The sequence below is a fragment of the Nuphar pumila genome, chromosome 16 (assembly GCF_984573655.1).
Source record: "Nuphar pumila chromosome 16, dmNupPumi1.hap1.1, whole genome shotgun sequence".
NCBI lineage: Eukaryota > Viridiplantae > Streptophyta > Magnoliopsida > Nymphaeales > Nymphaeaceae > Nuphar > Nuphar pumila.
The window spans coordinates 82,680,953-82,708,086 of record NC_143264.1 but is presented as its reverse complement, the minus strand read 5'-3'; the positions used below and the strand labels follow the sequence as shown (position 1 = coordinate 82,708,086).

The 27,134-nt window shown below is 36.4% G+C and overlaps 1 protein-coding gene across 5 annotated transcripts in view; it reads left to right on the top strand.

The window, feature by feature from the left end:
* The window catches only part of LOC149813861 (uncharacterized), a 65,639-nt gene that overhangs the window by 37,348 nt on the left and 1,157 nt on the right, over nucleotides 1-27,134 (top strand). For 4 of the 5 annotated variants that reach the window (XM_089991813.1, XM_089991812.1, XM_089991809.1 and 1 more), the window contains exons 29-48: nucleotides 827-1,009; nucleotides 1,994-2,220; nucleotides 2,319-2,451; nucleotides 2,559-2,660; nucleotides 3,317-3,361; nucleotides 3,504-3,581; nucleotides 3,671-3,787; nucleotides 8,163-8,289; nucleotides 8,369-8,472; nucleotides 8,650-8,784; nucleotides 8,876-8,974; nucleotides 21,949-22,095; nucleotides 22,192-22,329; nucleotides 22,462-22,509; nucleotides 22,681-22,827; nucleotides 22,905-22,966; nucleotides 26,063-26,216; nucleotides 26,317-26,508; nucleotides 26,592-26,696; nucleotides 26,874-27,008. In XM_089991813.1, coding sequence (XP_089847939.1) covers nucleotides 827-1,009; nucleotides 1,994-2,220; nucleotides 2,319-2,451; nucleotides 2,559-2,660; nucleotides 3,317-3,361; nucleotides 3,504-3,581; nucleotides 3,671-3,787; nucleotides 8,163-8,289; nucleotides 8,369-8,472; nucleotides 8,650-8,784; nucleotides 8,876-8,974; nucleotides 21,949-22,095; nucleotides 22,192-22,329; nucleotides 22,462-22,509; nucleotides 22,681-22,827; nucleotides 22,905-22,966; nucleotides 26,063-26,216; nucleotides 26,317-26,508; nucleotides 26,592-26,696; nucleotides 26,874-27,008 — 2,478 coding nt within the window. The remainder of the gene's footprint in view (nucleotides 1-826; nucleotides 1,010-1,993; nucleotides 2,221-2,318; nucleotides 2,452-2,558; nucleotides 2,661-3,316; nucleotides 3,362-3,503; nucleotides 3,582-3,670; nucleotides 3,788-8,162; nucleotides 8,290-8,368; nucleotides 8,473-8,649; nucleotides 8,785-8,875; nucleotides 8,975-21,948; nucleotides 22,096-22,191; nucleotides 22,330-22,461; nucleotides 22,510-22,680; nucleotides 22,828-22,904; nucleotides 22,967-26,062; nucleotides 26,217-26,316; nucleotides 26,509-26,591; nucleotides 26,697-26,873; nucleotides 27,009-27,134) is intronic. The other variant, XM_089991811.1, reaches the window with a different exon arrangement.

Genomic DNA, 27,134 nt, shown 5'->3' with positions numbered 1-27,134 from the left:
AACTTCTAAAATCATCCTCTAACAAAGCCCTAACTCAAATCAGGCATACTGCAATACTTACCTGAACATGCTGACATCAACACCTCGAGATTCATGCCCACATGGACAATGCTAACAGTCCCAGAATGTAGTTCCTAATACTCTCCTTCCAATCTCAGACAGCCTCTTCTTAGAGCTACACTGGTTCTGATACCATATTCAAGGAGATACATGCATCAGGGTTTCTCGAGAGAAAGCACAAGGGAGAGAAGTACTAACTTCATTAATTCAATAAAGAAGGTGAGTCCCTCTTAAGGGTCGATTCCCTCTAGATACATTACAAGACAAGAAAAAGAAAATGTTCCGGACAAAACTACCTCTGGTAATGATATAATGTACAAAAGAATACTAAAAGAAAAGGGGCAGCACACAACTAGTAATACAGTATTTTACACAAACAACTCTTAACACTTTAGACAGAGAAATTTAAAATCTATCAGCCCATTTTCATTGTCTAGGAAAAATTTATTTAGTGGGTAGATTTAGTTGTTCTGCCAAACTAGTGAATCTATTGCTTTAAAGTTGTTGTCTCATTCCAAAGAATGTTTGCAAGTAGCTGGTTGACATTGGTGAACTGCATGATGATTGGCCCCTATGATATGGCACAATATTGTGTTCTACTCATCTAGTACTTTGAAGTCTTTCCAATCTTTTCTGTTTTCTTTCTTGCTCATTGTATTTAAACATGAAAATGTGGACTTGTGTGCTAAAGCGCCTGATAGCCACATGGATTTCATATTGCTGTGATTTACTTTTTTGGAGGAATTAACTTTTATTAATTTTATAGGCTCTTCAAAGAATTGAAAATGAGTTTTCTGAACTGCTGTCCATGAGAAGGAAGCAAAGGGAGGGCCTTAGTGCTGCCTTCTATGAGGCCAGTACCTATTCGCAAGGAACTTTAGCTAGACTGCCAGAATCACTTCGCCCAAAGCCTGGTCGATTATCTCCTGCACAACAACGAGTATATGAGGTATATATTAATTAGAGATCCTTATCAGATGCAGAGTAATGCTTAAAATGTAAAGGCAGTGATGCATTGGCTAGCATAACATTCAATTTCATATTGCTGATGTGTTAGCTTCTTGATGGATTGCTTAGATGTAGGTTTCTTTTTCTTTGAAGAATGTCTGGGGAACATATAGGTAGTGTATATGTTTTAAGGTTCTATATTTGTGCTATTTTTGTGGCAAATTTAATCGAACTGGGTCACCTGGTCATGTATGCCACCTTATGCTATTTACTCTGCTTGTTTTTGTTACGTGTTTATATTTCATGTAAATCATCAATGATCAAATTCAATAAAAATTGGATTTGCATTTTATATTTGATTTTAACACTCATTTTTTGTATAGTATAGTTTTTTAGATGTAGATATATAGCCGTGTCCAAGTGTCTAGTTTTTCAAGACCTGTTGTGTCCGAGATCCCACCTATGTCAGTATCCAAGTAACATAGGTTGAAACTTGGAAGGTACTCATCGAAGATGGTTTCAAGGTAATAGGTATGCCACATTTAAAAGTTTCCCTTATCTGGCTATTGAGTTCAGTTTAAGCAAGCATGCATTTGTAGAAATGGAGGACAATAGGGTAGAATTAACTCCATCCTTCAACTTACCATTTCACAATGATTCAAAAAGATAAAGTATCCTTTCCAGGATAATAATTTTCATGCATTTGAAAAATGAAAGAACTCGGGCAAAATATCCCTCTACATGGACATGCACATATGGATGAAGAAATGCATAAAAAAATCTTTTTGAGGATATGTAGAATAAATAAATTGATATGATTTAATCTATAATGTCGTGGTTGGTACAAAGCATCCACTAATATTCCTTGTCGCATGGAGTCAAAGTGTAAACATTAGCATCTGAGGGTCTTGTATTTGTTGACTGGATGGTGTCCATTTATTTATTTATCTTTTTTCTCTACTGATTTTATATCATATTTGGTTAGGATTTTGCTCGGTTCCCGTGGCAAAACCAGACAAGTCAGAGTTCAAATGCTATGGCTGCTGCTCAACCAGCTTCTTCTGGTAGTTTTGTTGGTTCTGGATTGTCTCGTGCTTATGCTTCTGGCTCAGTGCAGATTAATTCGAGCATTTACTCAAGCACACATCTAGCTGCAGGATTTGGTTCTGCTGTGCAGCCTTCAGACCAGATTCCTGAGGAATTGGACTCTGGGTTGGTATCCAACTTTCAGATTCTCTTTTTTTGTGAAATCATCTCTATTTAACATTTATTTGGTCTTCAATATTTTGTACTTGTATTTGTTTCTTCAGCATAACTTCAGGTCATACTGGAGCAACTGATGGCGCTATTCAGGGTGTTGCAGAGATCAATTCTTTTTCATCGGCATCATTGCCTGCTGCAGTCACTGAAGTGCAGCTCACAGAATCTTCTAATGCTGTCAAGGTCTGGGCAAGTTTAGTTTCTTTGTACATATAAGTGTGTTCTTGCAATGAGTTGTTCTTTCAGAGTTGTCTATGAATTGATGCAAGAACTCTGTGCCCTCATTACAGCAATCACTTCCACAATCAGCTGCAGAACGCCTCGGAAGTGGCATATCTGAACCTTTGACTACTGGTGATGCATTAGATAAGTATGAGGCAGTGGCCCAGAAGGTTAGCCTCTCTTCCCATTATTTTTGTCTAATATGTTGAATCATTCTTGATATATGGTGTCCAGCCTCAGAGTTTTTACCTTATTTATGTCAATAAATCATGCAGGTCGTAACTGCCATACAGTTAGATGCTAATATTCATTTCACTAGGGTCTGAGCTTTATTTTTTTATTGTGGGGGATGTGTTTTGTCTGATTTGTACTTTCAGTTAAAAATCTAGTTCTTCCATATTTTTTTTGGATTACACTTCGACAATATGAGTTGCCATCTGAATGTTGCTTCACAGTTCACACTCAATATAATTTATTCATTTCACTAGGGTCTGATCTTTATTTTTTTTTCATAGTGGGGGATGTGTTTTGTCTGATTTGTACTTTCAGTTAAAAATCTAGTTCTTCCATACTATTTTTGGATTACACTTCGACAATATGAGTTGCCATCTGAATGTTGCTTCACAGTTTACACTCAATATAATTTCTGATTCCTAATTTTGTTTTTGCACTTTGCTGATCACCATTTTCTCCTTCGTGCTATTCCTTCATTGTTGTCATTTCTTTTCCATGGGCATTTATTCTATCAGCTTCATTTCTGGATTCCCGTTATCGTTACCAACCTTATCCAGGAACTATGCCTAATCAGATGCCTTATTGTTTTCAGCTTGAAAATCAAATTTCAAAAGATGCAAGGGATGCTGAAATTAAGGTACTAATATGTTTAAACCAGTGGTATTATATATTGATATATAATTTGAAAGCTGATATTAAATAAATGACATGCGTGTTTACTGTGAAATGGCTGATTATATTCTACATGGAAATGTTTTTCCCCTTTTTTGTCTGTACAGACTGTCATTGCTGAAGTTCCAGAAATCATTCTCAGATGTGTCAGCAAAGATGAGGGTGCCATGGCTATTGCACAAAAGGTCATTTGTCAAAAAAGCTATTTCCTGAGATTCTCAATGTTAATAATTGTCTTCTGTCTGTAATTATGGTTGCTTATTTTCAAATGCAGGTTTTCCAGAGCTTATATGAGTATTCATCAAATAGTCTCCTTGTATCTTCTAATCTCGCTATTCTGGTTGCTATTAGAGATGTGTGCAAACTTGTTGTCAAGGAATTGACTAGCTGGGTATGTTCCTACCTGTTTCATTCCTGCTCAATGTTTGTCTTCTGTAAGAAGTTCTATTTTCAGAATGAGTTCGTCGTAGTTCTTTTGGAATTTTCTGCATTGGCAATGTGTGCTCAATGATTCCATGTTATTGAACAAATAATGGTGCATAGATTAAAGATGATGCCAACCCCTACATATGATTTCTGTTTCACTTGCAACTACTCTGTGCAAAGTGAAATGTATTATCTAACTTCTTTCTAGTGCTACATATATTGTCAAAGCATTTCACAGATGCTGCTTTTAGCTTTTAGGCATATACAAGATCTACTGAGTCAATAAATGTTGAGATTGATGTATTCTTCCATTTCTATTTCATAAAATGTTGTTTCTTTGATGCCTTTCACATCTATGTGAGTTATAATGCTTATTTGTTGAACCCCATGAAGTGAACAAGCATGACTGATATATTTCGTTGCTTGAATTGTGAATATCTTTTCTATTCTGCGTTGATTAGTTTATATAGTATCTTGTGGCCCACAGTTTCTGTGCGAATGCTAAAGTGATCACTGGCTGTGTATAGTGTTTGTAAGCATACAATATTTTCACCGGGGGCTCCGCTTGTCTGGCAGGATCTGTTTGTGCATGTCACCTTGTGTTGGGACGTTGCAAGTTCGAATCCCAATGGTATATGTTGTATAACTGGTAGGGTTCTGCCTAACCCCAGCTTTCTCTGTCGAAAAAAAAACATACGATACTTTCTGAGATTGTAGAAAATGAAGGCTTGGATGTTGGGAGCTTAGTTTATTTTTTCGCTTCTACATTGAGATACGGTTATACAGAATGATTCATGAATTTGAAGTGCTTCTGAACTGAAATATGGTTTTACAGAATGATTCATGAATTTAAAGGCTTCTAAGAGTTGAAAGTCCATCATTTGATCTATACAATTTGTTGAATTACCAGTGGTTAGAGAAGGAACTCTTGAAACTAGACTATTACCAGCAGCTATCTAACATGGGTACTCTTTTAGGGGTGCTGTACCCGTGTTGACGCTGGTACTGGTTTTGGTTTTTCATGGGTACAGGTCAACTCAGTTTTGATTGAATCTGACCTGATCCATTACCTATATATCATAAGGGTTGTTTTCAGTGTTTCATATATATATATATATATATATATATACCTACAAAATACAAAACCTATTAAATGAAACATGATAGTGGATTTCTGGTGTTTTTTTTCCTGAAATTCTGACCTAATAGATGTGTTCATCACGATCGATTTATTAAAAATTGACACTTGGATCATGCACTTTGGATGAAAAAAAAATGGTATTTGGAGCCTCGAAAATTTATGAAAATTGTAAGTTGTTCATTTTCAAAAATTTTCAAAAGAAAGATTCAAGAAGGGCAAGATTCAAAAGAAAGAAATTGCAGAGGCTTTGAAGAAAATGAAATCAAGAAGGGCAGTTGGCCCAGATGGTATACCTATCGAGACTTGGAAATGCTTGGGAGAGAAAGGTTTAGAATGATTGACAAATCTTTTTAACAAGATTTGACCGACAAATAAGATGCCTAATGAGTGGAGGAAGAGTACTTTGGTGCCTCTATATAAGAATAAGGGTGATATACAAGATTGCACAAATTATCGTGGTATAAAACTCATGAGTCATACTATGAAACTTTGGGAGATGGTGATTGAGTCTAGGTTGAGGAAGGTTGTCATGATATCGGAGAATCAATTTGGTTTTATGCCTGGAAGATCAACTATGAAAGCTATACATCTTCTTAGACAACTTATTGAGAGATATAAAGAGAGGAACAAAGATTTGCATGTGGTTTTTATTGATTTGGAGAAGGCATACGATAGAGTACCTAGGGACGTTCTCTGGTGGACAATGATGAAAAAAGGTGTTTCTCTCAAGTACATTAGTATAATTAAAGATATGTATGAAGGAGTAGTAACCAATGTCTGCACTTGTGCAGGGGTGACAACCAATTTTTCTATAACGATTGGGTTACATCAAGGATCTGCTTTAAGCCCTTTCCTATTTGCTATAGTGATGGATGAGCTTACGAGATCAATTCAAGAAAATGTGTCGTGGTGTGTGTTGTTTGCTAATGATATTGTTTTGATTGATGAGTCTAGAGCTGGGGTTAATGCTAAGTTAGAATTATGGAGACAGACATTGAAAGCAAGAGGTTTTAAGTTGAGTAAGAGTAAGACAGACTATATGGAATGTCGGTTTAGTAAGCAACGAAGTAGTGATGGGAGTGTAGTGAAGCTTGGTGAGCAAGAAATACCGGTGGATGATTGTTTCAAATATTTGGGATCTATCATTCAAAAGTATGGAGAAATTGATGGAGATGTAAATCATAGGATCAAGGTTGGGTGGATGAAATAGAAAAGTGCAACTGGAGTGTTGTGCGATCGTAGAATGTCATTGCGGTTGAAGGGAAAGTTTTATAGGACGACTATTAGACCCGCTTTACTATATGGTACGGGATGTTGGGCTGTCAAGAGACATCATATTCAAAAAATGAGTGTACCTGAGATGCATATGCGTAGATGGATGTGTGGAAATACAATAAAAGATAAGATTCAGAACGATGAGGTACGTAAGAAGGTAGGCGTTGCACCCATTGAAAATAAGATGAGAGAGAATCGTTTACGGTAGTTTGGACATATTCGGCGAAGGCCTAATGATGCTCCAGTTAGAAGGATGGAGAAATGGGAAAATATATTAGTTAAAAGAAGTCGGGGTAGGCCTAGGAAGACTTGAATGGAGATGATAGGAAAGGATATGAATGCTTTGAACCTCACCGAGGACATGGCATTGGATAGAAATGATTGGAGGAGAAGGATTCATGTGGAAGACCCAAAATGATTTTCTTTTTTGGTTCATATCGCCGACCCCAATTGTTTTGGGATGAAGGCGTAGTTGTTGTTGTTGTAAGCTGTTCATTTTTTGAAACCTTATAAAAACCTATCCATGCATCATAATCGAATGTTTCAAGAAGTGTTTCCTATAAAAACAAGCACATAGATCACATCTGTAGGGTCAGAATTTAAAAAAACACACCAGAAATTCATGAAAATCCAATAGCACATTTCATTTAATAGGTTTTGTATTTTGTAAGTTTTCATTTCCATATATATATATATATATATATATATATATATATATATATATATATATATATATATATATATATATATATATATAGAGAGAGAGAGAGAGAGAGAGAGAGAGAGAGAGAGAGAGAGAGAGATGCAAACATGCTAAATGGGGTTTCGGGCCCTTTTAGTTTTATTTTTAAAATTTGACCATACAGATGCAATGTGCTTGATTTTATTGGGATCAGCTCTTGGAGTGTTTGATTCCAATGCATGGGTAGTTTTTTATAAGGTTTGAAAAATCGGCAGCCCAAAATCTTTCGTAAACTTTCAAGGCTCCAAATATCAATTTTCATTGAAAACACATTGAATGCGTCTATGTGGTCAGAATCGTGGAAAAAGCATCATAAAACCTAAAAAAGTCATTTAGCATGCTTTCATCACTCATATATGTTGTATGTATGTATTCATGCATGCATATATGTATGTATTAGCTGTACCCCATACGCGTACTGTCAGAAATTTCTGTTGTACCTGTACCCGCACCCGAACTGCACTCACACCTGTATCTATGTGACATAACCCTGGAACAACGCTCAAATACAAAAAATATTAAGTGTTAGACCAAAAAAAAGTGTAGAGAAGGAAAGAATAAAAGGAAGGGAAGGAGAAAAAGAAGAAAAAAAGAAACAAAGAAGGGAAAAAGAAAAGAGAAGGTAGGTGTGAGATAGATTATTAATTAGATTCACTGGGATGGGCACCCAACCTCATTCATGGCTCTCATACCATAAACTTGGCTATTCCCTGCAAGAAGACTCAAAATAGGAAAATCCTTGTGTTGGACAATAAGAAGGTAAAGAAGAGAAAAGAAAGGCTTGGTTGAGAGATAATAATGACAGCCACAACAAAAGGAGCGGTAGCCCTATAGCTCTTATTATAACTAGAAAAAATAATTCCTTATCGGTATTATGTACATTAGGGCTATAACTACCCTTCTATTATATTAAATGCCACCAGAGGGCCGACATCAATTTGATACAAACAAACATAAATTGCATAGTTGCTAAATGTCCCCTGTTGTCTTTCATATCTCCATCCTAACAACTCTCCCTAATAACTAAGCCAAGAAAAATTTAGGAGGTTTATTTTTAAAACAGATTTTGGTGCATGATTACAAATGTTATCTATTTTTTCTTTTCTCCATCATTGAAGGGCACTGTATTAGCTTGTGACTGTTTACCTATTAACTCCCTTCTTCTGTTTCTCCTGACATCAGGTGATATACTCTGATGAGGAACGGAAATACAACAAGGATATAATTTTTGGCCTTATTAGGTCTGAACTGCTTAACCTTGCTGAGTACAGTGTACACCTGGCTAAGCTGATTGATGGAGGAAAGAATAGTATGTATCAGGAGGATCCTGTATGGAGTGAAATGAATATGATTAGACATGTTGCTTACTAGTTCCATATTGTCTGCAGAACCTGCTACAGATTATGTCATTGCGCTGGTCCAAAGTTTGGTAGCACAGGAGCTTGGGGTTAGTGCATCTGAGTTCCAGACCCTTCTTGATGCACTTGGAAAGGTAGTGAGCAGGAACTCTGCTTGGTCTGTTGGTCTTTGATTTGATTGGCTTCTTTTCTTTTATGAAACAGAATGTGAATATACTGAATAAGGACCTCCTGAATCAAGCTTTATTGTTGTGGCTTACCTGAAATACTCAAATTTTCTTGCTTAGTTATTATTTATGTTTTCTACATAGTTGTCCATGAGGACTGGACTTCCAGAGTCATTGCAGCATTTAGTTGAGATTGCGAGAAATCCTTCCAATGCAACAAACCAGCCTGCACTTGTAAGTGGAAGTGTAGATAAAGCTAGATTCCTTTGTGACAAAAAGGTAAAATGGTATCCATGTCTATTTAAACAAGCTTCAAGTATCCATACCAGTCACCTGATAGGAGTTAGTTTACCCCACGTATATTATGAAGCAGGTGCAACCCTTGGGTCGTGCAATTTCTGGTAGGGAAGGCACATACTCGGCTACTTCTGAATCAGGTGTTACAGATTCTGCTGCATTCCGTGATCAGGTTTGTTTTATTCCATCAAGTTAAGTTGTATTTACAGATTTTAGATTGCTTCTCTAATCCGTTCACTTTATCTCCTTGACAGCAGTTTTCTGTTGATGTATAGTTCTTTGTTGATTTTTACCAATTAGATTCTTGAAGTTTCTATCAAAAGTAGTGATGCTTCAATTGACTGTTAGCCTGTGTCATACTCACAGGAAACCTTTCAACCCTGCATGGCACATTAGTCTTTTCCTTGGGTACTCCTCAAAGTCTCGACTCTCGTACATGTAAATGAGTTGCAATGCCTGTGCTGGCTTCTGCCACCATGTGACACTTGTCTAACTCCAGATTGCTTAGGATTTCATTGGTATCTTGTGGTTATATTGAAATTCACTAGACAAATTTTCCAGACCAACAATTTAAAATTTCAGTAACTGATCTGCAGTATATCTTTATCAGACCTCGTGCCTGTTTTGTTATTTTGATATTTTAGAACTTGGAAATCCTTCACATAATATAAGCTGGTATATGTTAGATATTTTTCACGGATGAGTAACATTGATATTGAACAGTGGATATAATTCTCCAAGAAAGAATATTTTTATTAAGAAGTTTTGAGTAACATATATACAAAGTAAAAGTAAAAAATGACTTAACTACCCTTACATAAACATAAAGACATAAAAGAATGGGGAAAGTAGAAATGTTCAAGAATACCCTTGCCCATCTACATGTGATATGTATCACCATGGGACCACTAAACATAATCACATACATTGCAGTAAGAATTCACCTAGCCCATAATGCATGAGAAAGTGAGGCCAAAAGAAGCATAGCATTTGCCCAAGAACTTCTATTCTTTCATTCAGCGACCCCATTTTGCTTTGGTGTATAATGACAACTGATGTAGAATGAACTTTAACTGAAGCGAACTCTGAAAACGATCACTCGTATACTCCACCAAAGTTGCAATGGATGATCCTTATCTTATACTTGTAAAGAAATGAGATCCTCCAACAAAGTCCACCAAATCACTAAGTGGACACACAAAAGAGCCACAACAAGGTCCACCAAATCACCAAAGTGGACACACAAAGAGCCAAAAATAGGCTCACTCACAAAACCCACAAAAGGGCACACAAGAGAAGCTCACAAAATATAAAAATAATATTTTATTAATGTTAAAACACATGCAAAAAGCATTACATTATGAGAAAGGTTTCAACCCTATTTATACACATCATGGGAGCTCCATAGAGACATTGGGGCTTGTCCAACGACTCTCTGCTCCAACGTCTCTATTTGACTAGTCAACCTTGTGTTGACTAGTTCAACTAGAACTAAAAAATAAAGAAAAAGAAACTAAAAAAAACTATAGTTACAATATATAATTATATATATAGAATACATATACGTACAAATATGTATATATGTACATAATACATATACATACATATCTACAATATATGTATATATACAATTTTAACACTCCCTCAAATTTACGGTCGGATAACCGAAAGTTTGCTTAAGAGAAAGTGAAATATAGGAGCAACAAGAGGTTTAGTGAAGAAATCCGCCAACTGGTATTTTGAGGTAACATAAGAAAGATCGATAGTGCCATGTAGATACTCTCGTATATAATGACAGTCCATATCAATATGTTTAATACGCTCAGGAAAGGTCCGGTTGCTGGCAATATAGATGAAACTTTTGTTGTCACAACACATTCGTGATGCTCTTTTAATCTGAACTCCCATATTAGCCAACAATCTTCTGAGCCAAACCACCTCCATAGTGGTTGTAGCCGCCATGACTCGGTATTCTGCTTTTGTTGAAGAGAGAGAGACTTTTTGTTGCTTTTTACACCGTTATGAGATCAATGATTCACCTAAGAAAATACAAAAACCCGTGGTTGAGTGTCGGTTATTGGGATCACCTCCCCAGTCACATCAATATAAGCAGTTAAATCTGATGACAAAGAAGCAGATAAAAAAAGCAACGATAAATAAAAGTCTTAATATATCTAATAATACGCAAAACCGCTCCCATATGGACATAAGTGAGAGCATGTTGAAACTTGTTGGTTGTGTGAAGTGCATGTGCTTTATCAGGCCTCGTAATTGAGATGAAAGATAAGAAAATGCCGTGATAAGCTGTTTGTATGATATATTTTTTAATGGTTGTCCATCAATTCTCAACAACCTCGGGAGTATCATCCTTCTTATCATATGAGATTCCAGGCCCAACAACAATATCTAGAGCAAATTTAGATTGAGTCAATAGTTAGCCTCTAGAAGAATACACAACTTTAATTCTAAGAAAATATTAAAAAAACATAAATCAATCATTTCAAAATGTTTCTTGAAAAATTTCTTAATGTGTTCAACTTCTTATTTGTCCCCTCCGGTGTTGATCATGTCGTCCACATAGATTATAATAATAACGATACTTGTATTAGAAATCTTAACAAACAAAGCTGTGTCAGTCACACAAGATTGAAATCCAATATCAAGCATAACTTGACTAAAGTCAAACCAAGTCTTCAGTGCTTGTTGAAGACCATAAAGGGTTTTATCCAAACGAAAAGCTTTTCTTTTAGAAATAGTTATACCAGGTGGTGCTTTCATATAAACTTCTTCAACCAAATTCTCATTAAAAAATGTATTCTTAACGTCCATCTGATATGTGGGCCATCTTTTCACAGAGGCTAGGGCTACTAAGATCCTAACTGTGGTCATCTTAGCAACTAAGGCAATTTTTTTTTCATAATTTACGTCATATTCTTGAGAATATCTCTTGAGTTTGTATCTCTCAAGAGTTCAATCACTATTGGTTTTTGCCTTATACACTCATCTACAACCTATAAGTTTTTTTTCCTTGGAGAATATTTTGAATAGTCCAAGTATTGATTCTTTCTAAAGCTTCTAGCTTTACCCTCATGACTTCTACCTATTAAGAGTATTTTTTTGCTTGAGCATAGGTCGAGGGTTGCATTAATGCAATATATAGGCTTGGTACTTAGGTGAAAAAGAGTCATAAGACACAAATTTCCTAGAGGGTTTTGAGACTTTAGATGACCTTCTAGTTTGTATTTCATCTGGTTTTCACTATCAAAATATGTTTCAAGTGCACATGGACTTCACATGGACTTTTATAGTCACTATGCCTAGAATATTGTATACAATTTTGATCCTTATAGGATTGCTCTTCTCTAATCTCATTATCACAAGATTGTTCTTCACTCACTACATTTCTAAGCTCGTGGTCTTCATCAAGGTCAAAATCACAATCGTTATATTTTGGAATTAAATCCAACAAAAAAGAATACTCAGTTATTCTCTTAGATTTTTCAAATTCAAAAAATCTTTCTTTTTCTAAGGACACATTTCTTGAAACATATAACTTTTTATTTCTAAAATCAAAGCATCTATAGCCTTTTTGGTTATTTTCATATCCTATAAAAAAAACAAGGAATAATATAGGGAGAAAATTTATCATTCTTGTTGATAAAAACAAAACATTTACAACCAAAGACTCAATATGGGATAATCAAGAATTAATTTGAAAAGTTTTTTAATTGGACACATTTTGCAAAGAAGATGATGACATTCTGTTGATGAGATAAACAACAATCAATGTGGCTTCAACCCAAAAATCTTTTGGTACTTGGTTTGCGATAAGCAAGGTTCTTGTTGTTTCTATAATATGCTTATGCTTTCTTTCAATCAGACTATTTTGTTGTGGAGTGTGAGGACAAGATTTTTGATGTGTGATGCCATTTAAGTTTAGGTAATCTTTAAATTCTTTTGATAAAAATTCTCTCATTGAATCAATGCGAAAGATGGAGATATCTTTTTTAAATTTATTTTTGACCAAATTGAAAAATATTTGAAAATGTAAGAAAATTTTAGATTTATGTTTAAGGAAATAGATCTAAGTATATCTAGAAAAATCATCAACAAAATTAATAGTACACAAATCTACCTTTAGATATAACAAGTGTTGGGCCCCAAACATCTGAATGTGTGCTAGAATTGACCCGAATCCCAATCCAAACTTATTTACTGTCTTAAATTCAAACATGTTTATGTTTATACCTATATATTATATTCATAACAACCCAAACCAAACCCAAACCGGTTCATACCCGCTCGATGAAATAAATAAATAATTTATTACTTTTTTTTTACTATGCAAAAGCAAAAATTTTCATCACCAATTGCACGTTGGCTTTCAATTCACTGTTGATAGGGTGGGTAAATTAGTTGAACAAAATCTTTCATCACCAATTTTATTGAGGCCCTACCACTCTTATATTTAAAAATAACCTAAAGACTCCCTTTCATATTTTTTTAAACACCTACATATTTTTACACAACTTTTATTTCTAAAAAAATCATTTTACCCCTTCTTCCTTTTTATTTTACATTTAAAATGTTATTATTATTATTATTTAAAAATATTATATATATAGCTGTGTCCCTGTACCCACATTTTTTGAACTTTTCGTGTCGTACCCTCTGTAACTGCACCCGTACCCAGGTTACAATGAAAAACATATTCTCTATATACAAACCAATAGATGAAAAGAACTTTGTGGTTAGAATTAACAAGTTGACCAGAATACTCAAGGACTATGTCACAGGGACTCTTCAACTAGGTGCCGCACCCGCGTCGCACCCGTACCCGCACCCGATGCGGTCAACCTGACCTTGGGTGTAGTCAACGCACTCAGGGTCATTTATCTCCAACTTTTGGAATATATATATATATATATATATATATATATATATATATATATATATATAATTTTTTATATTTTTGCCGCACCCAAGTTTTTTGAAAGTGCCGCACTCGCACCCTCACCCGCACCCATGTGACATAGCTCAAGGATGAGAATCAATAGCGGTGACTTTTCTCGCCGTTATTGCCCTATTTATCGCGGCTATATGTTTATAACAACGATAAAAACGGCCGCCAATTTTTGGCCTTAGTTGAGTAATAATGGCGACATTTATAGGTCACCGTTAATGTGTGACCCAACACTGGCGAAGAATCTTGCTGGAACTGGGAACACCAATAGCGGCGCCCTACCCTATAATGGTGACATTTCTGTGTTGCCGTTATAGCCTGTAACAGGGAGAATTAACTTGCTCTTATAGTCGATAACGATGAGAAGTCGCCGTTATAGACTATGGCGATGACTATTAAGTCTTCGTTATAGGTTGTAACAACGACATAGGGTTAAGGCAATAACAACACATGAATGTCGTACTTATAGGCCTTAAACCTGAAAAAATGAAATTTTATATTAGTTAATTTTCTTTTACATTACATTAAACAAAACGACAAATATAATTCAAATATACACTTCAAACATCAATTCAAATATAAATATACACTAGTGTTTATCCATCCTGAAACATACATTCAAATATAAACATACAATTCTCTAACCTCCTCAAACATTCATCCTCTCCAACCCCCTCAAACATACGTCCATTCAAATATAAACATACACTTCAAACATCAATTCAAAAATAAAAAATACACTAGTGTTTATACATCTTGAAACATACATTCAAATATGAACATTCATCCTCTTCAATCCCCTCAAACATACACTTCAAAAAACAAACATACATACATCCTCTCCAACCCCCTCTCCCCTCCTCTACATCATCTCCAACCCCACACTTCAAGAATGAGTACAATCTGACAATTAAAAAAAAATAATTGTTAAAAGAAATAATTATGACAATGTTAATGATGATGATAGCAGTATGAGAATTCAATATGATAACTTACAGATATTTTAATCACATATTACGTTTGAAGGCTCGATAAAGCTTTCACCTTTTCTTGCACTTTCATGAGAATCTGGAAAAGCATAAAGATAACATTAACAAACCATCTTTTCACATTCAAGAGGATATCAACTTCAATTCAATATATATATATATATATATATATTTAGAGAGAGAGAGAGAATGAGTTTCACACTCACTATAACATTTCATTATAACACAAAGGTAGAAGATAGAACAATAACACATGAACTTACAATACATTTAAAATTTTTTAATACAACAACAACTACGCCTTCATCCCAAAACAATTGGGGTCAGCGATATGAACCAAAAAAGAAATTCATTTTGGGTCTTCCACATGAATCCTTTTCCTCCAATCATTTCTATCCAATGCCATGTCCTCGGTGAGGTTCAAAGCATTCATATCCTTTCCTATCATCTCCATCCAAGTCTTCCTAGGCCTACCCCAACCTCTTTTAACTAATATATTTTCCCATTTCTCCAACCTTCTAACTGGAGCATCATTAGGCCTTCGCCGAATATGTCCAAACCACCGTAAACGATTCTCTCGCATCTTATTTTCAATGGGTGCAACACCTACCTTCTTACGTATCTCCTCGTTTCGAATCTTATCTTTTATTGTATTTCCACACATCCATCTAAGCATTCGCATCTCAGCTACACTCATTTTTTGAATATGATGTCTCTTGGCAGCCCAACATTCCGTACAATATAGTAAAGCGGGTCTAATAGTCGTCCTATAAAACTTTCCCTTCAACCGCAATGGCATTCTACGATCGCACAACACTCCAGTTGCACTTTTCCATTTCATCCACCCAACCTTTATCCTATGATTTACATCTCCATCAATTTCTCCATACTTTTGAATGATGGATCCCAAATATTTGAAATAATCATTCACCGGTATTTCTTGCTCACCAAGCTTCACTACACTCCCATCACTACGTTGCTTACTAAACCGACATTCCATATATTCAGTCTTACTCTTACTCAACTTAAAACCTCTAGCTTCCAATGTCTGTCTCCATAATTCTAACTTAGCATTAACCCCAGCTCTAGACTCATCAATCAAAACAATATCATCAGCAAACAACATACACCACGGTACATTTTCTTGAATTGATCTCGTAAGCTCATCCATCACTATCGCAAATAGGAAAGGGCTTAAAGCAGATCCTTGATGTAATCCAACCGTTATCGGAAAATTGGTTGTCACCCCTCCACAAGTGCGGACATTGGTTACTACTCCTTCATACATATCTTTAATTATACTAATGTACTTGAGAGAAACACCTTTCTTCATCATTGTCCACCAGAGAACGTCCCTAGGTACTCTATCGTATGCCTTCTCTAAATCAATAAAAACCATATGCAAATCTTTGTTCCTCTCTCTATATCTTTCAATAAGTTGTCTAAGAAGATGTATAGCTTCCATAGTTGATCTTCCAGGCATAAAACCAAATTGATTCTCCGATATCATGACAACCTTCCTCAACCTAGACTCAATCACCCTCTCCCAAAGTTTCATAGTATGACTCATGAGTTTTATACCACGATAGTTTGTGCAATCTTGTATATCACCCTTATTCTTATATAAAGGTACCAAAGTACTCTTCCTCCACTCATTAGGCATCTTATTTGTTCGCCAAATCAAGTTAAAAAGATTTGTCAACCATTCTAAACCTTTCTCTCCCAACCATTTCCAAGCCTCGATAGGTATACCATCTGGACCAACTGCCCTTCTTGATTTCATTTTCTTCAAAGCCTCTGCAATTTCTTTCTTTTGAATCTTGCGCATGAAGTCACGATTTATCTCATGAAAAGTAATGGAGAAGTCTCCAAGATCTTGAGCATGACTATCATTAAATAGCTTATCAAAATAATCTTTCCATCTCTCCTTAATCTCCTCATCCTTGACTAAAACCCTTTGTGTTTCATCTTTAATACATCTAACCATACCCAAATCCCTCGATTTCCTATCTCTCATCTTTGCAAGCCTATAAATATCCTTCTCGCCTTCTTTGGTATCCAACTTGTCATAAACCTCCTTATATACATTAGCCCTCGCGTTTCGAACTACTTTTTTAGCTTCCTTCTTTGCTATCATATACTTCTCCAAATTCTCATTATCACGACTCTTACTTAGATTTCTATAACACTCTCTTTTAACCTTAATAGCTAATTTGACATCCTCGTTCCGCCATGATGTATCCTTACCTAGTGGTGCACCGCCTTTAGACTCACCCAATACCTCCTTAGTCACTTTTCTCATGCCACCCGCTATCTTATTCCACATTGATTCTGAATCCTCCTCGAGACACCAATCAACTTTCCTTAACTACCTGCTCTACAAACATTCCTTGTTTAGCTCCTTTCAGTGCCCACCACTTAATTCTAGGATCTATCATATGTCTATTCCTTTTGCGGCATTGTCTAATTCTAAGATCTAAAATTAAGACTCTATGTTGTGTAGCTATACTTTCTCCCGATATAACCTTACAATCGATGCAACAACTCCTATCTCTCTTTCTAAGTAGGAAAAAATCTATCTGACTCGTATTAACCCCACTTTTAAATGTTACTAGGTGAGACCCCCTCTTCCTAAACCAAGTGTTTGCTAAGATCATATCATAGGACAAACAAAAATCTAAAATCCTTTCTCCACTTTCATTTCTTTCTCCTATACCATAGCCTCCATGGATACTCTCAAATCCATCCCTACTAATGCCTACATGTCCATTAAGGTCACCGCCGATGAAAAGCTTTTCTCCATAAGATATCCCTTGTACTACTCCATCTAAATCTTCCCAAAATTGATGCTTAATGGAATCATCTAAACCTACTTGAGGTGCATAAACACTAATAATATTAATAATATCTGTACCTAATACTAATTTAATAAGTAAAATTCTATCACCCTTCCTACGGACCTCAACTACATTATCTATAAACTGACGACTCATAACAATCCCTACTCCATTCTTATTCCTATTTATTCCTGTATACCAAATCTTATATCCCCAAGGTTCTATCACTTTTGCTTTCTCACCTATCCATTTGGTCTCTTGTAGACATAAAATATCAATCTTTCTCCTACACATAACATCTACTAACTCTACCAACTTACCAGTTAAAGACCCTATGTTCCAAGTGGCTAACCTAATTTTATGGTCTTGGACTAACTTCTTTACCCCCACCCGTCCAACAAAGTGAGGGAACCCTTGCCTATTTGACACCACACCCGGGCGCCGGTGTGACGCGTCGCTTCTGGGCGACGACCTAGCAACCCTTGCCCATTTATCACTGCCTCCGGGCCTAGAGAGTACAGCGCGTCGCTCAGTAGGGAATGCCCCAACGAAATTCTCATATTGGTTCATTTTCATAGGGTATGACTAAGTTTTTATGCTGGCTGTCACAGGCCTACCACAATCCTCCTCTATCCGGGCTTGGGACCGGCAGTGTATAACTAAACAGTTATACCCAGGCGGAGTTAAAATTTTTTAATATTAGTTTTAATTTTTTTTTATTTACATTACATTGAACAAAACAACAAATACAATTCAAATATACATTTCAAACATCCATTCAAACATATACTTCAAATATACACTTCAAACATACGCGCTCAAACATACATTCAAATATAAACACACACTTCAAACATCCGTTCAAATATAAACATACATTCAAATATGAACTTACACTTTGAAACACACTTCAAAAAACATACATCCTCTCCAAACCTACAACACACACACTTTAAATACAACCCCCCTACATCCTTTCCAAGCTTGCAACAAACACACTTCAAATACGAACCCCTTACACCCCTCATACATGTCTTCCAAATAGGCTACAAGCCTCCGGTTTTGCAAAATCATATCATGAACGAAATCATTGGCCTGATTCAAGATAGCAATATGAGAATTCAGGAGGATATCAACTTCAAGCACACATAGATTTGCCAAATCATAATGGGTCATGTATTGCTGAATATAATGCAAGCCCTCACAAATTTGAAGAATCACAAGGAGAAAGAAACCGTAGCATGTTTTAGAAGATACTCTTGTTTGCCTAAAAGGGCTCTGTGTTCCTGGCTAGGGGCAACTGCAGTTTGTCATGTGACATGGGACAATCACGTTTCAAAACCCACCCAGGGCATCCCTTGCAGCAAAGTTGAAGTTGAGTATACTCTCCGGTGGATGGGAGAAGCTCAAGGGTGGAAGCTTGCCAATGTGTGGTCAGTAATGACGACTTGGCCTAGCCACACACACACATAAGAAAAAGAAGTGACAACAGGTTATGCTGAACTCAATTGGTGAAAGTTAATTACCACTAGGGGTACAAATGGGAGAGCAAGCCCAAGCTTGAATTCAGGTCTGGCTTGTCAAAAAATACTGCATTTGAGTTACTCCCAAACATGAGCTTCGCTTAGTTTTGTTCACTAAATTCTATATCACTATGAAAAACGAGCCTCATGCCTGACTAGCCAAGCGTGAGAATAGTTTCGTTTTATTTGGAAGCTTTATACCACGTTCAATCTTGGTTTCAAGCTCAGGCCCGATAGAAGTTTAGGAAGAAAGGAGGTACAACTTATATGTTTGTGCGAAAAACAAAAAATTGAAGAAAATCAGGTCTCTTTTATCACTTTAATATCTAAATATTTTCAAGGAACCACAATACTTGGATTACAACAGCTTCTAAAAATATCATTGATTATTTTGAAAAATCAACTAATCACTAAATAGGATGAAAGCAACTGAACCCCCACACATTTTAGCCCATATACTACATGTGAAGTATAGGTTTCAGACCTGTATGAAGAACTGCCAAACACCATTAATTTGTCTTTTTTGGCAGAATACGAGCATTTTCTGTTGTTAGCAAGTAATTTTCTCTCTTATTTATCATTATGAACGATGAGATTATCAAAGAAACTGGATCTTAAGCACTTTGCCAACTACACTATAATAGTATATAGATACACCAAATACATATGTAGCATCCAATGGTGAAAAGCACAAAACACAAAAAAGATGGGACAAATCTCAAAGGGGAAAAAACAGGTGAAAAGAGTGGGAGAAATACCTAAATATTGCGAAGAGAAAAACCCCCTATATGAAATTTCGTGAGAACTTGAAATCTGTTTGGAAGAAGGGTTGCATTCTTATCCTAGAACTACAAAAGACGCATCCCTTAACATTCATTAACACCAGCATCATGCTCAAGCAGAGGTGGCCTTTAAGCACTCACAAGAAGAATGGGATATAGCAATCATCAGCGCACATTTTTGCATGGGGGCTGGGTTTGGCAGAGTCCAACCTAGCCAGCAGGGTGCTGGGTTTGGCAGAGCCCAACCCAGCCAGCAGGGTGCTGGGTTTGGCAGAGCCCAAACGAGCCAGCAGGGGTCTGGGTTCAGCGGCAGCCAGGGGAGGGGGAGGAAGAAGAAGAAGAAAGAGAAGAGGAGGAAGAGAGAGAGAGAGGGTCCGTCGGGCCCTTTTAAAGTATTAGGCCATAACGGTAACAAAAATGTGGTCGTTATAGAGAAAGGCTATAACAACGACAAAAATGTCGCCAGTATAGAGAAGGGCTATAACTGCGATCGAAATGTCACAGTTATAAAGAGTGGCTATAACGGCAAGATTTTTATCTCACCGTTATATATCAATAGTAGTGATATTATATGCCCGTTAAGTATTGCCGTAAAAGTTTTTTAACAGCAATAATTAACAGCCATATAATGTTGCCATTATAGAGAGGCTATAACATCGAGATTTATATCTCGTCGTTATATATCAATAGCGGCGATATTATATGCTCGTTAAATATTGCCGTAAAAGTTTTTTAACGACAATAATTAACGGCCATATAATGATGCCGTTATAAACATACTTATAACAGTGATATCTAAAGTCGCCGTTATAGGTATGTTTATAACGACGACATATGTAACAGCCACATAATGTCTCTGTTATAAACATACCTATAACGGTGATATCTAAAGGCGCCATTATAGACATGTCTTTAACAACGACATTTGTGCAGGGCCAAGGCATTCAAAGGGATATCTAAAGTCACAGTTATTGCTAAGTCAATAACGGCGACTTTTTTTGTTGCTGTTAAAGAGTCGTCATTGACTTTGTTCCTTGTAGTGATAGATTGACAACTGAACTGAGAAGTTCAAATTCCTTGGAAACAGATCCTGCACATATGAACCAATGGACATGAAAACAACTTTGCGGTTAGAACTAATGATCTAACCAAAAATAGTTTCATAGCTAAACTAAGAAAATTCATCTATAGACAATTTAGTAGAAAGGTCAGAATGATGTGTAGTCCCAATTTATGTACTTGTGGCACATTACATCAGATATGCAATAGAATCCAAAACTAGGAAACAATTGGCAAGAATACATTTGTTTGCTATCGGATGGCACAAAGCACCTGAGTCTATCAACCGAATAGGTAGTCAATTGGATGATTATGAGTTGGTGCTAGATTACAAGAGGAAGTCATGCTGATGAATAAGTGGCCATCAAAATGAACAAGTTATGCTACATCATTTAGGATGCCACTGCATCATATAGGTATTGTCACTTGGAGACATGCTGTTCACTTTCTTCATTATGCCTTGAGTACTACAAACCAGCAAAACGCCATTGAATCCAAGAATGGATAGAAATACTCAACTCAAGCACAACAAAATTTAACCTCTTGTTAAAACAGTTCAGTCAAACTCTTCAACTGTTAAACACAGAAAACCTTTGAAAAATTCACCTTACTCGATACAACTCCAAATCACATGGGGTTTGTTGCTAGTTTTGTGGCCTGCTGAGTAAAACCATCCTTGCAGCCTATAAAATATACTTGTCTATGGGACACAGATTGTATAGGCATCACACACATTGTAGAGTGAGACTAGTATGGTCTGATGCCTTCGTCATCTTATCCTACTTGTATATCCATTGTAGTGTTAACGTATTTCCCTTTGAGACCTGCAACATTGTTTATGATCTTTTCCCACACCAATCTGGGTACAAAAACTTTCCTTTTTCCTTTTTTGGAAGCCAGCAGTTGATTTAAGAATTTGGAAGATTACTATTGAAGATAGGGATCATGATGTTTTTTCTTGTTGGGTTGCCTGTTAATAAAGATCTACTGCAGGTTGCTCTTCTATTTACGGAGTGGGCTCGGATTTGTGAATCTCCTGGGAGCAATGAAGCAGCCTATCTATCTTATCTTTCACAGTTGCAACAACGTGGAATACTGAAAGGAGATGATGCCTCTGATAGCTTCTTTCGCATACTCATGGTTATTTACTTGTTTCTTAAAATGATGCTGTTTATGATCTGACAATGCTCCTGATCGTTAATTCTGAAGATTGGAATATGCCTTTCTTTTCTTCAGGAACTTGCTGTGTCACTTTGCTTAAATTCGGAGGGAATTTCTCCTGTTTTAATTCCACTTCAAGCTCCACAACATTTGCATAATATCAGCTTCACAGCTATTGATATGTATGCAAAACTTGTGTTTTTGCTTGTCAAGGTAATGAGCTAACATTGTTTTTTTTCTTATACGTTTTACGGTCAAAATCCAAAGGTGGCAAAACAACACTTTTGGATGGTTACTATATGTGCATTCTTATAGCTAAGTATTCTCTTTCCCTTCTGCTTTCAGTTCCTTTCTGCTGATCAGGGATCAAACAAAGTTATGCTTTTGCCCAAGGTTGGAAATCCTAAGTTTTTTTTAGCTTTTTATGCTGCTACCTTGTCTCTATCATTATAAGGTTCATGTGCCGGCTTGACCCTATTTACCAGTTGAAAATACTCAGGAACTATTTTTTTTTGGAAATTTCTGTTTCTTCTTCTATCTGTCCTTATTAAGGTTTATGTGCAGGTGTTGACTGTAACTGTGAGATCCATTCAGAAGGATGCTGAAGAAAGGAAAGCATCTTTTAATCCTAGGCCATATTTTAGGTTGTTCGTAAATTGGATATTTGATTTCAATTCTGCTGATCCTATTATCGATGCTATTAACTTCCAGGTAAGGGTCTGGTCTACAGAATGCGCTTATTTTTATGTACTATGATGCCTTTATCTAATATTGAATCTACATTTCAGGTTTTGACAGCATTGGCTAATGCTTTTCATGCACTTCAGCCATTGAAAATTCCTGGTTTCAGGTTAGTACATCACTATTATTGAATATTTTCCTGCAAACTAGCTTAAAACCTGGTAAGACGGGGAACTCTTGGAAGGAAAATGTGTTAACAACATCATACTGTAAAAGGTTGATTCCAGAGGCTCATGTTTGTTTATTAACCTTTAGCTTCAGGATCCTGGCTGATAGTCAACCCAGATGCTTGATGGAGGAATTAGATGCTGCTTGTTATTGATTTTGTATGTTGAAAACACATTTTTCAAGCAACTAGTGCTTGCTTTTTTAAAACGGAAACTAGTGAGCCAGGGAGTAGAAGCAGCACAATGACATCTGATAAATTCTTTTGAAAAGTTTATTTTGGTTACCTATTACAGATTCCGATATGTAAGACCGCTGAGCTCCTAATTTCAATAAGAGTAAGAGAAAGAATGATCAGGAAAACTGGGTGTAGTACGTTGGAGAGGATACAGAATTTTGCAGAGGTACTTAGAGGAAATTGTGAAATTGCTTTTGTAGAAAATTGAACCAGGGGATGTAGGGACAAATGTGATTCCCTAGGAATTTCAGCTAACAATTCTCCTCCAAGTGATATTTTGATGGGCTAGTCCCCTAGAATGTATAGCCAGGATGTCTGGAAAAGAAAAGGGAGATCACCACAAGGATCAGACCTAGTTAAATAGACATGTTGATCTATTGTCAATACTCAGATCTATCCTCGGTCATATCTGACCCTAGTTAAATGCTGACATAGTACTTCCTTTTCAACATCAATCCAGCCACATATCTAACTCAGATCGCCTGTGTTTAAATTTATGCGGGCCTAAAAAGACGAATTTTCTTGATAAGATATGACTTGGGAGTCATACCTATCAAATCCAGAACTACTATGGTATTACCTAATCTGCGTGTACCAGAGTTGGAAGTGGACCTCGATCCTGTAGGGGTCCCCTCAACTTTGAATGTCAATCATGGCCCCTGCACATAGTCTTGGTCTCAACTTGAATAAGTTAGATATGTGTCTGAGTCATTTAACATGACCACCTCATGCTTGGCCTGTTGAGGCTTTTCAAAGGATGCAGGAGTAACAAGCTGTACTCTACAAACACAATGTTGTCCAACAGATGTTTGTTAAGCAGATGTATATTCATCCATTCAAGTATGTCCCAAACAAATGATTTTACACCCTTGTGAAAAGAATCAGTTGCTCAAATGCCTCATGAAGTCCAGGAAGAGAAATCTATGATATAATCAAGTTCATAATCAAAATTGTTGCATATCGCAATGGTTGATGAAAAGAAGCACAAGGGAGGAATCTTAGAAAGTGGTTAGTGAATGAAAAAGAAAAAAAACACGCATTCTCTTACCTTGTTATTCAGTGGATGTGTAGGCTAGGACAACATGATAATGGCAGAAAAGACGACAGGACAAATGTGAGAGATAAGCCACATGTTAGATATCAAGTTTGGGGATCATCAGATACTTTGTGTGGAATTCAGAAAATGGATTAATGGGAAAATAAAGATTGTCTCCCTGCATCCGGGATTCAAACCAAGGGAAACAGGTGGAATTGGCAAAACTCTTCTCAGGGTTTTGTTTCTATCTGAATCCCTTCTCCCATAGAGTTGTATTAGGGCATTGGTTTGTTCAGTTCTCAAAGGCTGGCTTCAACATCCCCTTCTGAAAGAGAGCCATGCTTCATGGGTTTTTCTAGATTGATATATTTTTTGTTGATTTTAGCTTCGCTTTAGTTCTGTATTAGTTGCTTTAGTGGGAAAATAGTTTTTGTTGTTGGCTTCCCTATCATATATCAGTTTTCCTCTTAGATGTTGCTCTACTATCATTTCATGAGGTTCACCTTATGGCTTGGACATATATTACTTGCGGATTATCATTTATCAGCCTTGTAAAGCAAAGGCTGGCATTGGAGTCAACTGCATTTATCTTTTTTACTTCTGTATAGGTAATCAAGATACTAGCCTGCAATCATTGGGCATTTTCTGGTGGTCACAATTATATCTACACTTGGTCTACAATTTTTTCGTCTATGCAAATTGGGATCTGAATTTTAGATTTAAAATCTCAAATTCTACAGCTTATCTTGTTACTGCAATATGCAACTTGTCTTTAGACTCTGAAACCTTTTTGTTTCGAAAACAAAGATAGCAAAATAATTTAGTAGGTGACAAGAAGTCACTAGCAAGAATATACATCTTTCCTATTCTGGAAACACCGATCCAAGTTGGGTTCGAAAACCCCACTGGTAACAGAATACAACTTAAGATGTACTGGTAACTTGCTGTGGAGCATTTCAGGTTCTGCAGCCTGCTTTTCAAAGGTTCTGAAATCATGCTCCCATAATACCAGCCACCATGCCTGATATAGCCACCAATGCCAAAGAAGGTGCCCTTTCTTCTGCCTACCCCAATAAGCCAAAAATGAGAAACCACCCTCATTTCCGCTATACATTTCGGCCAGGCTAGGCATAACAATCTTTGGAAGTAGGAACAATGCCAAAACAAATGGAGCTCATCTTCAGCCTCTCTGCACAAATAACATCTTCTCACCAACTGGAATAATGGAGGTGCTGGTCACTATCTTATTTTTCACATCAATTGTTGTGAAGATTACTTTTCATATCAATTGGAATATTAGATGGTTGAACGAAGCCATACTTCCACCTAATAGCTAGTCTTTCAATCAGCTCAGTTGTTAGGGTGCCTGCATTAAGGGATTCCACCTTATGTGAATAAACTCTTTTGTTTGGTAGTTGAACATTATGATCTTAAACTAATGCTTTGTGAGGGGAAAATGCTTAGCTCTAACATATAAGTTTTAACTAGGTTGGGGCCATTGCGCTTGATTATTGTTTTATTACTCAATAAAAAAGAAATAAGAATCCAATGAATTTGCCATCAATCTCTTGTATTTATGATTAGTGAGCATGGTGGTAGTGACTCAGACATGAGAGTGACAGGTTTTTTGTGGTAGTGGCTCTTGAGGCATGAGTGGCAAAGGATTTTTTTCTTTTTCTTTTGTTTTTTTTTCTGACTACGTCTACTGCTTTTGTTCCCCCTTTTATTGCTTGATAATGGTGTTGACACATTTGATCTGTTTCCAGTTTTGCTTGGCTTGAGTTGGTGAGTCACAGGTGCTTCATGCCAAAATTGCTTATCAGCAACTCTCCAAAAGGATGGCCTTTTATCCAAAAGTTACTTGTAGATTTGTTCAAATTTCTGGAGCCGTACTTAAGGAATGCTGAGCTTGGAGAGCCGGTCAATTTCTTTTCTGTTTTTTTTTTTCTATATTCTTTGTTGGATTTGTTTCTGCATCTACAAGTTAAAGTTTTCTTCTTAAATGTTTGTACACTTACAGGTTCAGTTTCTATACAAAGGCACACTTAAGGTGCTATTGGTACTTCTTCATGATTTTCCAGAGTTTCTATGCGATTATCATTACAGTTTCTGTGATGTGATTCCACCCAGTTGCATACAAATGAGAAATGTTATTCTCAGTGCATTCCCACGCAACATGCGGCTGCCGGATCCTTTTACACCAAATCTAAAGGTGATTATATCATTGGAGTATAATTAATGACCCTCATTTGTCTCAACTACGAGTGGATATAATTTAACAATTTTCCAATCCAGGTTGACCTTCTTCCTGAAATCAGCCAACCACCAAGAATTCTCTCTGATGTCGATACTGCCTTAAAGGCGAAACAGATGAAAGCAGAATTGGATGAGTACCTTAAGGTATCTTTGTGCTAAGGAATTGACGCTCTTTTGATCTGGTTGCAGAAAAGAGTTTTGGATGAGTACCTATGGTTTCATTGTTTCCCCAGTCAAGTTGATGTCAAGTCAGTTAATTTGATAATGCTTGCTCCAATCCAGCACATACTTATCCGTCTGTTTCTCATTATGACTTCTCAGACTAGGCAGCCTGGATCTACATTCTTAACAGAACTGAAGCAGAGATTGATGCTTCCCCAAAGTGAGGCATCATTAGCTGGGACCAGATACAATGTTCCCTTGATCAATTCACTTGTCCTATATGTTGGTATGCAGGTATTATTTGATTACTTTGTTGCAATATGAATATTTAGATCTTGCTCAAGTATACTTACCATCTGTCTATTCTTCTGGCTTGCTAAAATTTGAATAAGAAACTCTGTTTTACAATTGAACCAATAT